Genomic DNA, 13705 nt, shown 5'->3' on the forward strand with positions numbered 1-13705 from the left:
GGGTTTCCCTGACAATGCCTTTGTGTGAAGCTCATGACCTGGGGCATGCTCTGGTTTCAACTTGCCAGATGTGACTTCCTTGTGCTATCTTAAGCTAAACACAAACCTGAAGCAAGCACTTTGGTTAGTTACCATTTCTGGTACTTTCTTGTTGTCCATCATTCAGAGCAGGAATGTAATCTGTTCAAATATGAAGTTAGTGAAACAGAATGACAACCAGGGGAAAACAAGTTGTGTGGTTGTGAAGACGCATCAACTTCATCAAAGATGTATTATGTTTAAGTAGGTTTTCATTCTTCATTAGAGGAATGCAAAGCTTTCATAAAATTAGTTGTGAATACCCTGTGGGGAAGGTTTTTGTGTTTTTCAGTGATAAACTGAGGTTTTGCGTTGCAAAGATGAAATCTAGAACTTCGTTCTCTGTTTCTGAGCATCAGCGAAACTCCTGTGCGGCAAATGAGTAGGATAGCAGGCCCAACCAGGCCTCTCCTCAACCTGGTGGCTTCCAATGGCCTGAATTGTAAAAGGGACCGATCACAGCTCACAGTCCTGCCAGACCCTTCCATCAGCCAGCCTGTGTCAGTGTTCACACACTGAATGGGAAAATTCAAATAGCATTGAAATGACATGTGCAAGACGAGCTAGTGAAAGTTGATTTTTATTGGCACTGGACATTTTCCAGTCTTTGCTCCTTAATGCTATTATTTATAGAATTAGTGTGCACAATGTTGGTTGGAACTCAGAGGCTGCCAGACTTGTTACCGGCCTTTTGGACAACCACAGTGGTAATGGGAAATCTTATGCACCTATGGCCAGCTGTGTTCTTAAAGCATGAGCTGTAAAACCATTGCAGTTGTCTGTACAGTGACATAGAGTGTCACTATACCCACAGAATTTCTAAAAAGAGGGTATTACTCTGAAAAGTCACCTGTAATTCAGTTTTTGGAGTGGGGGTTGGTTTATACTTTTAAATCTAATGAGGTTTCAGCTATTTGCAATGGTGAATTTAGTAGAAAAGGTAAGATAGGAAAACCATGAGTGCAGGTGAACAGGTATTATTTTGACTTCTGCAGTCTGGTCCTAGTCTTGTATGGTTGATGTTGACTACCTCAAATATTGATGTGTAATCTTTATTAATTTTATTTTAAGGGATATTTTTAAATGGTCATTTTCTCTCTAGTTAGCTGCAGCTTACCAAGTCATGATTCCTCTCCTTTTGTTTTTCTTTCCTTGATGCTTTTCCTGTTGTATGAACAGGGTCGCAAACTTCTAATCATTGGAACCACCAGTCGCAAAGATGTACTGCAGGAAATGGAAATGCTGAATGCTTTCAGCACTACTATTCATGTGCCCAATATTGCAACAGGAGAGCAGCTGATGGAGGCATTGGAGGTGAGAAAAAGTTAATGAATGACAAAAAAGCTCAAAATTAAAATTCATGAAAATGATTTTGCAGTAAATCTGAATTTTGGAACTCTCTCGCTTAGCTATGACCTGACAGTAATTATAAGGCTTCCTTGAATTACTTTGTCATATGATAAATTAAAGAAAAATAAGAGCAGTAGATCTAGGGAAGAAGTTCATGGAGTGGATTGAGAAGTTCAGAGGGCATGGAAGTAGGTAAAATTGTTTAATTGGGGCACTTAAACTGAAATATGCCTGGAGGATGCTGAGCTCTCATTAGGTGGAACAACATTAAATGAAAGAGCTCAGTACTGGAGAGATTAGTTTCATTATAAATTGATGCTCTGAATGACTTCTTATGCTCTGCCGTAGTGGGAATTTGTACACCTATTTAAGGCCATTAAAATAAACTTAAAGGCAGAAGTTCTGTGCAACTTTGCAGAGTTATCACAATGATAAAATCACTGAAACATGAAAGATTTTGCAACTTCTGCAACAGATTTGAAAACATTGTGGCATGAGCCACTATGTTCCTTCTAGACTTCAATCTGGAGAAAACCTAGAATGGGTCATAAGATTGAATTAGCAACTAGCTGCTTAGAGATGCTATGAAAAGAAACATGCAATAAAACAGTCTAGTATTTTGCCTCATCTTGGTATATTGTGAAAAATCCATCTGTCTTTCTAAGCTAGAAAATGATCTAGCTTCTTATTCCCTTTGCCCTGAGTGAGATAGCATTTCTCCTACTGACAGTCTCCTGACTTTTTTTTTTCTTTTTTTTCCCTCCCCTGACAGCTTCTGGGTAACTTCAAAGACAAAGAGCGCAGCACCATTGCACAGAATGTCAAAGGGAAGACCGTGTGGATTGGTATCAAGAAGCTGCTGATGCTGATAGAAATGTCATTACAAGTAAGAACTTTTCTGGTCCAGGAAGGACTGGGGTAAATAGAACAGTCTGAGGCTCCCACTTTTCTACAGACTCTTACTTTGACTGTGTGGTAGGAGCCTTTGAACATGTTTAACTGAAAAAAAGAAGAAATTTTCTAAACAAAGAAATTGCCAGGTCTTGGTCTGTGGAGAGCTCTTTAAAGACCGTAGTGCCTATAGGCTGTTTAGGGCTGCACTTCAGAGAAGAGTATCTGGCAACTAGAGGGAGTCGATTAACTTACCTTTCATGACATTTCTGCTCTACACACAGCATGTTAAGATTGCAGATAGTGATCATTTAGGTTTTTTTTTTTTTTTTTTTTTTTTTCCTTAAGAAAAAGGTGCTTGTGCAGGTGTATGTGCTCTTTCCCTGAAGAAGATAAATCTGTCAGGCTGTTCAGCTGCTCCTCTCTTTATTTTCCACTTTCAGCACTTTAAAGAAAATAATTGCAGAGGGTAGAAATATGTAGTTCTTAACCCTCCCCCGCACCCATCATCTATGCCTGCAAGCCAGCCATCAAGCTTCTGCTCGACAGTATATGCATGCTAAAAATGAGAGGGTGTAGCGTGCAGCCCTAATCCTCCCCGGCTGACATTTCAGCGCCCTTCTGAGCCCTCCCTCCCCGTCCATACACACTCTCTTTTCACATCAAATGGATTTAGTGCAGCTGAGTGAACTGTCCTTAGATCTTCCTAGGAGAGGCTGAGCATAAGCTAAGAGGCATGTAGTTTAGCAGCATATAAGTCATGTATCCCTCTGTTCACTATTCGCAATTCTGTTAAAACTTGCACAGGACTAAGGATATGCTCTGACTGGATGTCACCTCAGGGAATAAAGTCATTTATCTAGATTACTTTTTCCTCTTCTTTCTTGGCTTTTAATTCCATACCTACAGGCAAGTCATTGCTCACGTGTATTAAATGTATTTAAGGGGTGCAGGCCTTCAGGGACTGCCTGGCTCAGTTGCAGTCCATTTCACTTAGCCTTGACAATGGATTCCTTCTTCTGACACAGGCCCTTTTTTAAAAAAAAATTTTTTTCTTCTTTTTTTCTTTCTTTTCTTTTCTTTTCTTTCTTTCTTTCTTTTTTTTTTTTTTTTTACTGCTTTGACTCTGAATATTAAGTATTCATTCTTGCCAAAACTGAAAGTGAAGACTGTGTAAATTTTGTGCAGTTCTGAATTTGGATTGTGGATAGAAGTACTTACCCAGACTTGTTTACAGCATTGTCTCATGGCTGCACACCTATAATGCTGTAGTTAGGGGATCTTCATGCATAGCAGACAGGATACTGCCATGGACTATCTAGACAGGTAAGCTGGTCTTGTGCATTTTTTTTAACCAGACAACTGTTTTATAGATAAATCCATAACTGGTCAAGCTGAGAGAAGACAGGCAATACTATGGCTTGGTTCATGCCATTTTCTACAAATTGGAGAGGCACAAAATGAAGGGTTATTACTGCTAATAATATAATCACCTGTCTATGCTACTATAGATGGATGGCTGGTAGCAGTGTAGCTAATGTTATTACACTGAGTTCATAAAATCACAGAATAGTTGGGGTTAGAAGGGACCTCTGGCGATCATCCAGTCCAATCCCAGCTGCTCAAACAAAGTCAGCTAGAGCAGGTTGCCCCATACTGTGTCAGGTCAGGCTTTAAATATCTCCAAGGATGGCGACTCCACAAGCCCTCTGGGCATCCTGTTCCAATACTGAACCACCATCGCAGTGAAGAAAGGATTTCTAGTGTTCAAGTGGAATTTCCTGTGTTTCGGTTTGTGCCCGTTGCCTCTTGTCCTGTGACTGGGTGCCACTGAGAAGAACCTGTCCCCATCTTCTTTATTCTCTCCCATTGGATATTGATAAGATCTTCCCCCTTCTCTTCTCTTGGCTAAACAGTCCCAGCTCTCTCCTTGCTGATCACAATTCTTTCAGCATAGCAGTTTAGCCAGTTTTCAATCCACTGCATTGCCCACTTACCTAGCCTGTACTTCATCAGATATTATGAGAGACAGTGTAAAAAAGACTACTAAAGTCAAGGTGTACAACATCCATTGATCTCCCCTCATCTACTAATTTGATCATCTCATCGTAGAAGGCTATCAGGTCGGTTAAGCACTTGCCAGTATTGGCAACTTTGAGTTTCAGCTAGTAGCCTTAGAACACATTTTCTAGCGATGAAAGAAGAGTTTAGTTTGTATATCTCACTGTCAAGTCATATTTTAACAGAACTATCTAATTGATCCTTTGCTGCCATTTTCAGATTGTGATGAATTTTAAATGTTCATTTCACTTTTTCATAGTTTGCTGAAATTTCCATAAGATCCTGGCAGCTGGACTCTGTTCTTTACAGGTGGATCATAGTCGTGATTCCTGTGCCAGTCGCTGAGATAAGTAACCTCAGAATGAGCCAGGCTCTCTGTTCTACATAAGACTCTCTTTCAGCTAGCCTTGGAGTTCTTGCCTTGCTTCCTTCTCAGTGTTCAAGGTTCCTTGGGTCAGTCGGAGTTGTGAAACATTCTCTCTTAACTAAGTTGCCTGTTTTTGTAGCCTGCATAAAAAGAGTCTTTACTCTGCACTCAGTTTTGTGAATACTCTGTTGGCATTGGGATGTGCAACAGCATGAATACTTGCTATACTCCTACAGATTTTGCCTTTGACCTTGAGGCTGTGGTTCTGTACAGAGTGCCGCTACTTACATAGTGAATTGCTGTTCCTTCCACCATCAAAGATTCTTTTCTCTAGTTTGCCTCATTTGCAGAATACTTAATGTTTTAGAATCACGCAGTTATTCTGGTTGGAAGGGACCTCAAGAAGTCGTCTAGTCTAGCCAGCTACTCAAAGCAGGGTCAGTGTTGAATTCAGACCATCTTCAGAGATTTTATGTGTAGGTGTTAATCGACATCTCAGCACCCTCTACTGTCTCAGCGTTTGAGAAGAACGAGACCTTTCCACCTCTAATAGGAAGGAATGAAGTTTGGTTGCGGAATGTTGCCAGCAAGGTGCACTTCTTGGCAGTTCATTTGCCTACCTCTTCTAGTTTTCTTACAGATAATCTGCCTGTGAGTCCAGATCACAGATGACAGGTCAAATCTGAGGACCTGATGGGCTGCCTCTTGAGTTACTGCTCTCAAAAAGTCCTTTCAGAGTGAACTTGTTTGCTGTCACTATCAAGAAAAATGCTATAGGTCTTATTTCAGAAGGTCAGGGATCCCTTTCAGAGATGCTTCTCTCCTGATGGTCAAAGGTGAACTGTATTATGTCCTTTTTCTCAAATATGTTTCTTTTTTGGGTTTCTTCAGTGTGTGGAGAGATGGAGCACTGGTAATTCTTTCTTCTACTTGGCTTTGGCAGCTTTGGTTATTAGGCTTGGGTTGGCTGTCTGCGTAATTTGAGCTTTCGGTCACTTCCAAACCTCATGTTCAGGAGTGGCATTGAGAACTTCATCCAGCTTCTAACTCTGTCTCACAGTGCAGGTGTTATCTGCTTCTCTGAAGCAGACTGTGACCTGCTCTTTGGGTGAGTCTTGCTGAGAGCAGGAAGGTGCTGAACACATAAGCTCTGCTAACTGAACCTAATTTTCAATGTAATGTTCTTTCCATCTTTAGTATCATTTGACCTCATTTCCTCTGTGAAACCTCTTAAAATAGAAGGATGGGAGGCTTTCCCTTAGTTCTGTAGAAATCTGTCTGATATCTTGCATCAGTCAGCCATTTGATCAGATCTCTGTGTTCCTACACTGTCCATAGATTTTTGAAATGATTGATTTGGACATACTGTCTTGCGTGTGAGCCAGTTTATTAGCATAGGACTCAAATTTGGTGTTACCTTGGTAGGTCTTTGAGCTCTTGCGTTCTAAACCCCTTCTGACATCTAAGAAGAGGGCATACTTCACGGTTATTATGTCTTCAGAGCAGGGGAGATTTTGGCCATTGCGGCTAATCATCTACGTACCTTCTTACTCAACAGATAGCCAGACTTCAGACTTTTTCCTAAATGTTTTGGAAAAGGAGAGGACTGTCTTTAGATATTTGTGCAATTCTACTGAAGCTTTATGCTTTAAGGGTTGAATATGGATTTCATACACTCTACTTTAGGTGAGGTTTTTCCCTCTTGCCTTTATGGGCCCAGGCTTTTCTGGACGGTAATTAGATCTTTTGGTGGAAACAAAGTGTCTTGCTATTTGTATGCAGCATCTTTCCAAGTGATTTCTGGTGGCATGCAGGCCTGTTCTGCAACAGGAAAGATAGAACATCTGGTAGTGGCCAAAATATCATCTGCCGTCAACAGCAGTGCTGTGCATCCTCGACACAGAAACAAAGATTCATTCAGATTGGAAGGGACCTCTGGAGATCATCTAGTCCAACCTTCCTGCTCAAGCAGAGTCAACTACAGTAGGTTGCTCAGGACCATGGCCAGTTGGGTTTTGAACATCTACAAGGATGTTGTCTCCACAACCTCTCTGGGCAATCCAACCCGTACCAGTATTCAGCCACCCTCACCATAAAGTTTTACTTTTTGTTGGAATGGAATTTCCTGTGCCTCAATTTGTACTTCTTGTCCTTTCACCAGATACCACTGAGAAGAGTCTCTCTCTGCCCTCTTTACTCCCTTCCATTGGGTATCTATATGCATTGCTAAGATCTCCCTGGAATCTTCTCTTCTCCTGGCTAAATAACCCCAACTCTCTCAGCCTCTCCTTGTATGAGAGGTCCTCCAGTCACTTAATCAACTTTGTGGCCCTTCACTGGACTCACTCCAGTATGTGCCTGTCTTTCTTGCACTGGGGAGCCCAGTACTGGGCACAGTACTCCAGATGGGCCAAGTAGAGGGGAAGGATATCACCTCCTTCAGCCTTCTGGCAATGTTTTTTTCTAAAGCAGCCCTGGATACTGTTGGCCACCTTTTCCATGAGGGTGCATTGGTGGCCCTTGTTGAACTTGGTGTCTCCCACGGCCCCCAGGTCCTTCTCTGCAAAGCTCTTTTCCAGCTGGTTGGTCCTCGGAATAGTAGTGGTGCCTGGGGTTATTCCTCTTTCGGGCAGGACTTGTCGTTTCCCTTTGTTGAGCCTCTTAAGATTGCTGTCTGCTCATTTCTGCAGCCTGTCAAGGGGTCTCTAAGGAGCAGTCAACCCTCTGGTGCATCAGCTGCTCTTCCCAATTTTGTATCATTTGCAGACTTGCTGAAGGTGCACTCAGTCCCATCATCCAGGTCCTTAATGAAGAGGTTAAACAGTATTGGGCAACTGATCAACACTTGAGGGCCTCCAGTAGTGACTGACCTCCAGCTGGACTTTGTGCTGCTGATCACAGCCCTTTCAGCCTAGCAGTTTAGCCAGTTTCAGTTCACTGCACTGCCCACTTACTTAGCCTGCACTTCATCACTATATGACACTATGTGGCCACCTGGAGTTGTGTTCACACCTTGACCAAGTACTAGCTGTTCCTAGCACACCCAGAAAGTCAGAAGAGAAGTGGTACAATTGTCATTTATCACTGGATAAATGAAGTTGGAAGAGACCTCAGGATGTCATTAGTCCAGTCTCCTGCTCAGATCAGGGTCAGCCTTGTGGTCAGACCAGAGTCGTTGGACAAAGAGCATCTGAGACCCTTTGGCAGGTGAGAGTCATAGCCTAACTGCTCAGTCATTGAGTGTTGGGTTGCCCATGTGGCCCCCAAAGAAGGGTAACTTAATGAGTTAAGGGTAACTTTAATCCAGTGTTTGGCATGTGTGGCCCATGTGCGCACAATCATATCCCAGTTGACTTCAGCTTTTCTGTTAGAAGTGAGAGAAGTGAAATAGTGACAAGAGGTGCTTTCCCCTTAAAAGCTATGTGCTGAACAGTAGAGACTGGGGAGAGGAGTTAGACTAGAGGGATACTGCCAACAGAAAACTTCTTGATCTCTTGTGACGTGGCACGATGATCCCTCTCTTAGCACCTTAGCACCTTATTCATTTCAAACTCTGATTTAGGTGGTGATGTAGCCTTTCTTTTTTGCTGTGATCCTGAACATTATGAATATTATTTTGCATGTTTAAAAACCCAACTTAGTAGCTCAGTGATTCTTGGTAAGTTCTTTTAAATCATCTTGTTTCAACAAATCAATTTTTCTAAACTGAAAGCAGTTCAGTAGTTGGTATTGAGCTATCGGCCTTGCTGACATATTCGCAGTGATAGGAAGTTACAGTTTTGGGGTTTTTTTCTTAGCACATAGCAGAAACGCTTTCAGGCTATTTCTTCCCTGCTTTTTACATGATCATTAACACTACTGTTTTTAGATACATTTTCTTTCAAGTTATTTTTAGACTTTTGTGTTGCCCTTGGTTGCAGTGGTCATTGCTTTAAGTAGATAGATTTTTCACATCTCAAGTTGGAAGATTTCCTTTAGGAATATCAAGCATATGAATAAGTTCAAGAGTCCCTTTTCTGCCTCTTTCATGAGAGGCCAGGGCACATGGTGAAAGGATTTTTGTTTTGCTGGGGATAAATTCCGGTTCTCCTTTTTAGCAGAGCACTTGCCTGTGCTGGGAAGGCAGTTTTGTAGTAGCATTTACTGAACATTTTCAGAAATAGCCTACTGTATTTTGGGCAGTGTATTAGAGATGCAAGGTCTTGCTGAAGATTACAGAATAAACAGAAGATGGAGCCTTCTGGTCAAACTAACTCTTGCAACACAACTCAAAGATGCTCTGAGAACCGGCAGTTCCCAGTTACCAAATTTTTATAACCCAAACTCATAGTATCCTGACCTTGGTGAAGGAGGGATTTCGGATAGGAGTCTTCATTCCTGTTTCTATATTCTTTAAAAATAAAACAAATCCCCCACCATTCCTCAAGTCTTGTCCATGTTTTTCAGCTCTTTGTACTTTGATATAGTGATGGCAATTTGCCTCAAGTATTTCGCAGTACAGATGCTCAACAAGTCGATGCGCACACACATGCATGAATTTAAACCTTGTGGCTTCTGGTGGCAGCCTGGGTGTGTTTCCTTAAAGCCCTTATTCTTACTTCCCTGTTGTATGTTCCTGGTTGACAGAGCTACAGCAAAAGTTGATACTGAAGTTCTGGAATCTTTGTACAGTGATTCAACTCTGCCTAACAGGCTAACCCACCATGTACACTTCCTCTCCTCTGGCACTTTTGCATCTAGAGCATGTAAGGAGTAAGGAACAGAGGAAAAATGGAACAATCTTGAGTCCCTTCTGCTCCTGACTATGCAATTTAGGCTAACCTAGCTCTGGAAAAGGGCAGGGAGAAGCAGGCACAGAGTAGGCCTAGTTTGTGCAGATTGAGGCTAGAAGGGGCTCTGTGGGATGAAGCTAGTGTGAGGTTTGCCATTAAAACAGAAATATCTGATAGAAACGATTGTGTGTATTTCCAAGTTGGCTTGTCTTGTGGCTACATGAACACACTATGCTTGTGCTAGTAAGCTTTGCGTCGTGGTGCAGTGCCATGTCTCCACTAGTTAGCTGCATACCTTCTGGACAAGCAAGCTTATCTCTGGCCAGGTCAAAGCATGGGCAAAGCAAACAGACATTCTTCTAGCTAGCTTTATGACTGTAGCTTCTTTTTATTATTGTGCTATTTGGGAGATTGTATCACATGTTAACGGGGATCTGTTTTGTCTGGTATGTAGATGGATCCTGAGTATCGGGTGAAAAAATTCCTGGCCCTTCTGAGAGAAGAAGGAACGTAAGTACTTTTATTTTAAAGGGTTATTCAAAATTCTTTTCTGGACTCGGAAACGAGGCGACTGCTCCTCTTTGAGGAGAAACTGTCCTCCTATATATGAAGAACCGTGTATCAGATCGGTTCTCCTTATAGCTGTGCCCCAGTTTTTACCAGCGAGGGGTCCTGCAGGCTTGCATGCCTGAATTCTCTACTTTCTCCATTTACCTATATTTTTTAACATTTAAATGAGATATTGGACCACAGTTCTACTTTGTTTAACTAAAGTAAATCAGAAGACGTTCTAATAGGAGTTGGCTAGTTATTGTCTAAAATCTGGATCTTCAATTTCTTGTATTTCTGCTGTTTGAGTAAAAGCTGTCCCACTCTTTCTCGCGTAGGTATCGCAGGGAATAGTTAGGCCTAGTCTCGACTGTGATATCTCCTAGAAAATGGCTTTCTAATACATGCAGGGCAGTAGCTGTACTGGGGAAGTTCGCAACACTGTCTTGGCTACATGTAAATGCTTGATGCTTTTATACACCTGTGTGCTTTCTTGATGCATTGGGCTTCTTTTGCAGGAGCTCCCTAGACTGAAGACGGACCAAGCGCAAGATCAACAGCTGGAAAAGTGACCAATCTGGAGAATATACACTGGGATCTTTACTCTTCTGTGTTCAACGCACCGGACAAAGTGAAATGCTTCCCGTTTCCAAGAACCCAATGTGGAATTTGCATGTTTAGTGCAATACAGTATCTTTATCCTTTGTCTTTAATATACTGATGTCATGTGGAAGTGTCTTCTAGAACACTGTGCTTCTGTCTCTGTGCAGGCAAGGCTATGTTCTCATTTGATTTTAGCATGGGGGAAATGTAAGTTTTGAAGCTCATGCTCACTTGTGTCCAGTTGCTACGATGGGAAAGAAAACCTGACTTCTAATAAAACCTGATAGTCCGTGGTGAAGTTGTATTTAAAGTCCTATTCTGTATTATTCTGATCTAAAGAACACCTTGTTCAGTTATGTTGTCATATGCCTCATTGAACCATTGAGCCAGGCAGATAACCTAAAGACGGTGACCACAATAATCTAGAATTTTCTAGATGCTAATACCCATTTTTTTAATGCCAAGGTATTTTGTGGCCTAATGAAGGAGAGACTGGCTAATGGCGTTAATGATAGGAAGAAGGCAGAGAAATACGTTGATCAGAGTAGAGGAAACTTTCAAATCCAGTATTTAAGGCTTCAGAACTTGTTGTTAATTCAAAAACAGTTATGAGAGATGCTGGTTCCAACCTGAAAGCTCTTCATGAGTGCAGTGTAGAAGGCAGTTTTGGCATCAGCTAGGCTGATTATATTCTATTTTTCTGCCATGTTACCAAAGGTTGAAATTCCTCCTTTGAGAAAGAGAGGAGGCTAAGCTCTCAGGCATCCATGAGATGTACGTTACCACGGTTTTGCACTGAAGTAAAGGAATGTATCAGACTTTGCTATAGGGTCCTTGCCCAATGGTCATCTAACGTCAGTAAGATGCTGTTGTTGTTGACTGCATGAGAAAACTCTCCTCTGTTTCATTGGCTCCACCTGTTTAATAAGTTTCATAGAACATACCTCAATTTGGTGGGGCAAAATATCAAAGCCATTTATGAGATCTTAGTCAGTGTAGCTTCCTAAACTTGACTAGACACGCTGTAAGGACTAGCAGCTTTGTACTGAAAGCGATGTTCCCAGGGAAGGAGGGTGCTTTACATTCTTTAGGCCTGAAGGTGAAGGTTCTCTAGTCCTTTTTTTTTTTGCATACTTACAGCAATCAGAGTATTTTGACCACTGCACTCTGGTTTCTTTTCCTTTGGCAGTGCTGTTGTATTGTGATAACATTGCGAGTCCCAGTGGTTATTACTCCTTTTCATTTGTGTTTGATCTTGTGACTTTATTTGTTCTCTTCTTTCCTCTGCTAGTCCTAGGGACAACAATGTACTTTAACTTATTTTTCAGAGTAAATGATGTAAACCTTATTGTGTCTTTGTCCAGAGATATATTGATGAATAAATACCTAGTTTAATTGCACATTAATGGATTCAATAAAAAGCACAACTACTTGTGATGATCTGAGAGACAGCTGTGTCTTTGGGGGTGGTTGGACAGACGTGTAAGTATTGAGTGCTGCTGTGTGGCATGAAGATAGCCAAGTGCTTCCCAGGCTGCTGAAAGCCAGAAAGATGCTAAGCTGGTTGGACCTGAGCATAGATAGCTTGAATACAGATAGTCCTAAAGGAGCTCTGAGAAGAGCTCTGGTCCACTCCATTCCGGAGTTTCTTGGACCCTGCAATGCTGGGGAAACGCTGAAGATAGGCAGGGGGTGATGTATCACTCTTTGGGAAGACCAAATCGGAAGACCAGAACAAACTGGCTAGTGTGACATCCAAGCCATTCCACCCTATTCTGTGACTTTCCATCCATCGTGTTTACCTCAGGTGGGAGATGGCAGAAGAGAATGACCCATCTCGGCTCCTTTCCATCACATTTCCTCTAAGACACTTGTACCTTAACAAGAGCGGTTTTATATTGCTTTAAACAATAATGGACACATTTTTCCTGCCCTTCTTTCCTTTATCCAGTTGCTGCTTTTTCCTGGACTTTACAGAAATGTAAATGTCTTTCTAATTACAAATGTCTTGTGAATTGAATTGTTGGCCAAAGTCAAGTAAGTTTGGAAGTATTGTTGGGTTTTGGGGCGGGTGGAGGGAGGTGGAGAAGGTGATAGACAGACATACAGATAGCTTCCGAAGGAAAATATGCTCATAAGCTTATGCTAGGCACAGAAAGGCCCATGAAGGCAGAGCTGCCAGTCATCTGGATTGCTAGCCAAACTTTATTTGTGTTTGTGTAACTTTGAACGTGTCACTGGTGCCCTACAGTAGGAGATGACACTCTGGCAGAAGTGTGCTGTGTCCAACCTGGTGCAGTGAAACAGAGCTTGGAACTGGTACAGCACAAGCAACATGATGTTTCAAACAGTGCTATACAAAAAAGCAAATATAATTGTTCTGTGTATAAATTGATGATTTTTTTTCTTTACCCTATATCTAGCCCCGTTTTAGGCCAGTGCTGTGGGAAATTGTGTGTGCGTAAAAAGCATCATTCATGTATGGGAGAGGCTGCAGAAATACCCACCCAGAATTGTTCATGGATATGTCTTTAAGTGAGAAAATCTGGATCTTAGTCTGTCCAAACAATCAAAAGCTGAATCAATGATAGCATGTAAGTACTTTTTTAGGGAGCAAACTTGTTGTCTAAAGGCTATTTTAGTCCAGTAATCTAGCAATGTGTGTACACTGTGGTACTGCACTCTACAAAATCAAAATCTTAGCTTTTTGCTGTAAAATCTCATGTATTGGCTTCATGATGCCATCATTGTCTTGTATTCACGTGACTCTGTGCCTAAGTAAGTGGATAGAGCACCACTGCTGCCATAGCACTGAACTCAAGTGACCTTGAAAGGCAAACCACACAAGCTGGCAAGGGCATATATGTATATATACATATATATTTAACCTTATCTTTAATGGCTTACCACAAAAAATGCAAGTTGAAATATATTTTTCTCCAAATATATATATTTATATAATATATAATCTTAGTTAACTCAAGTATATACATTGTATAATAAATAATGCTTATAAAAAGAGAAATTTTCTGAA

The 13705-nt window shown here is 41.5% G+C and overlaps 1 protein-coding gene across 4 annotated transcripts in view; it reads left to right on the top strand.

Annotated features, from left to right (window-relative positions):
- Positions 1 to 12111, top strand: part of NSF (N-ethylmaleimide sensitive factor, vesicle fusing ATPase) — an 81199-nt gene extending 69088 nt beyond the window's left edge. For all 4 annotated transcript variants that reach the window (XM_062595554.1, XM_062595553.1, XM_062595555.1 and 1 more), the window contains 4 exons: positions 1258 to 1392; positions 2201 to 2314; positions 9974 to 10029; positions 10587 to 12111. In XM_062595554.1, coding sequence (XP_062451538.1) covers positions 1258 to 1392; positions 2201 to 2314; positions 9974 to 10029; positions 10587 to 10602 — 321 coding nt within the window. In that variant the 3' untranslated portion in view covers positions 10603 to 12111. The remainder of the gene's footprint in view (positions 1 to 1257; positions 1393 to 2200; positions 2315 to 9973; positions 10030 to 10586) is intronic.
- Positions 12112 to 13705: the final 1594 nt, after the last annotated feature.

This window comes from Rhea pennata, chromosome 26, assembly GCF_028389875.1.
Source record: "Rhea pennata isolate bPtePen1 chromosome 26, bPtePen1.pri, whole genome shotgun sequence".
Classification (NCBI taxonomy): domain Eukaryota; kingdom Metazoa; phylum Chordata; class Aves; order Rheiformes; family Rheidae; genus Rhea; species Rhea pennata.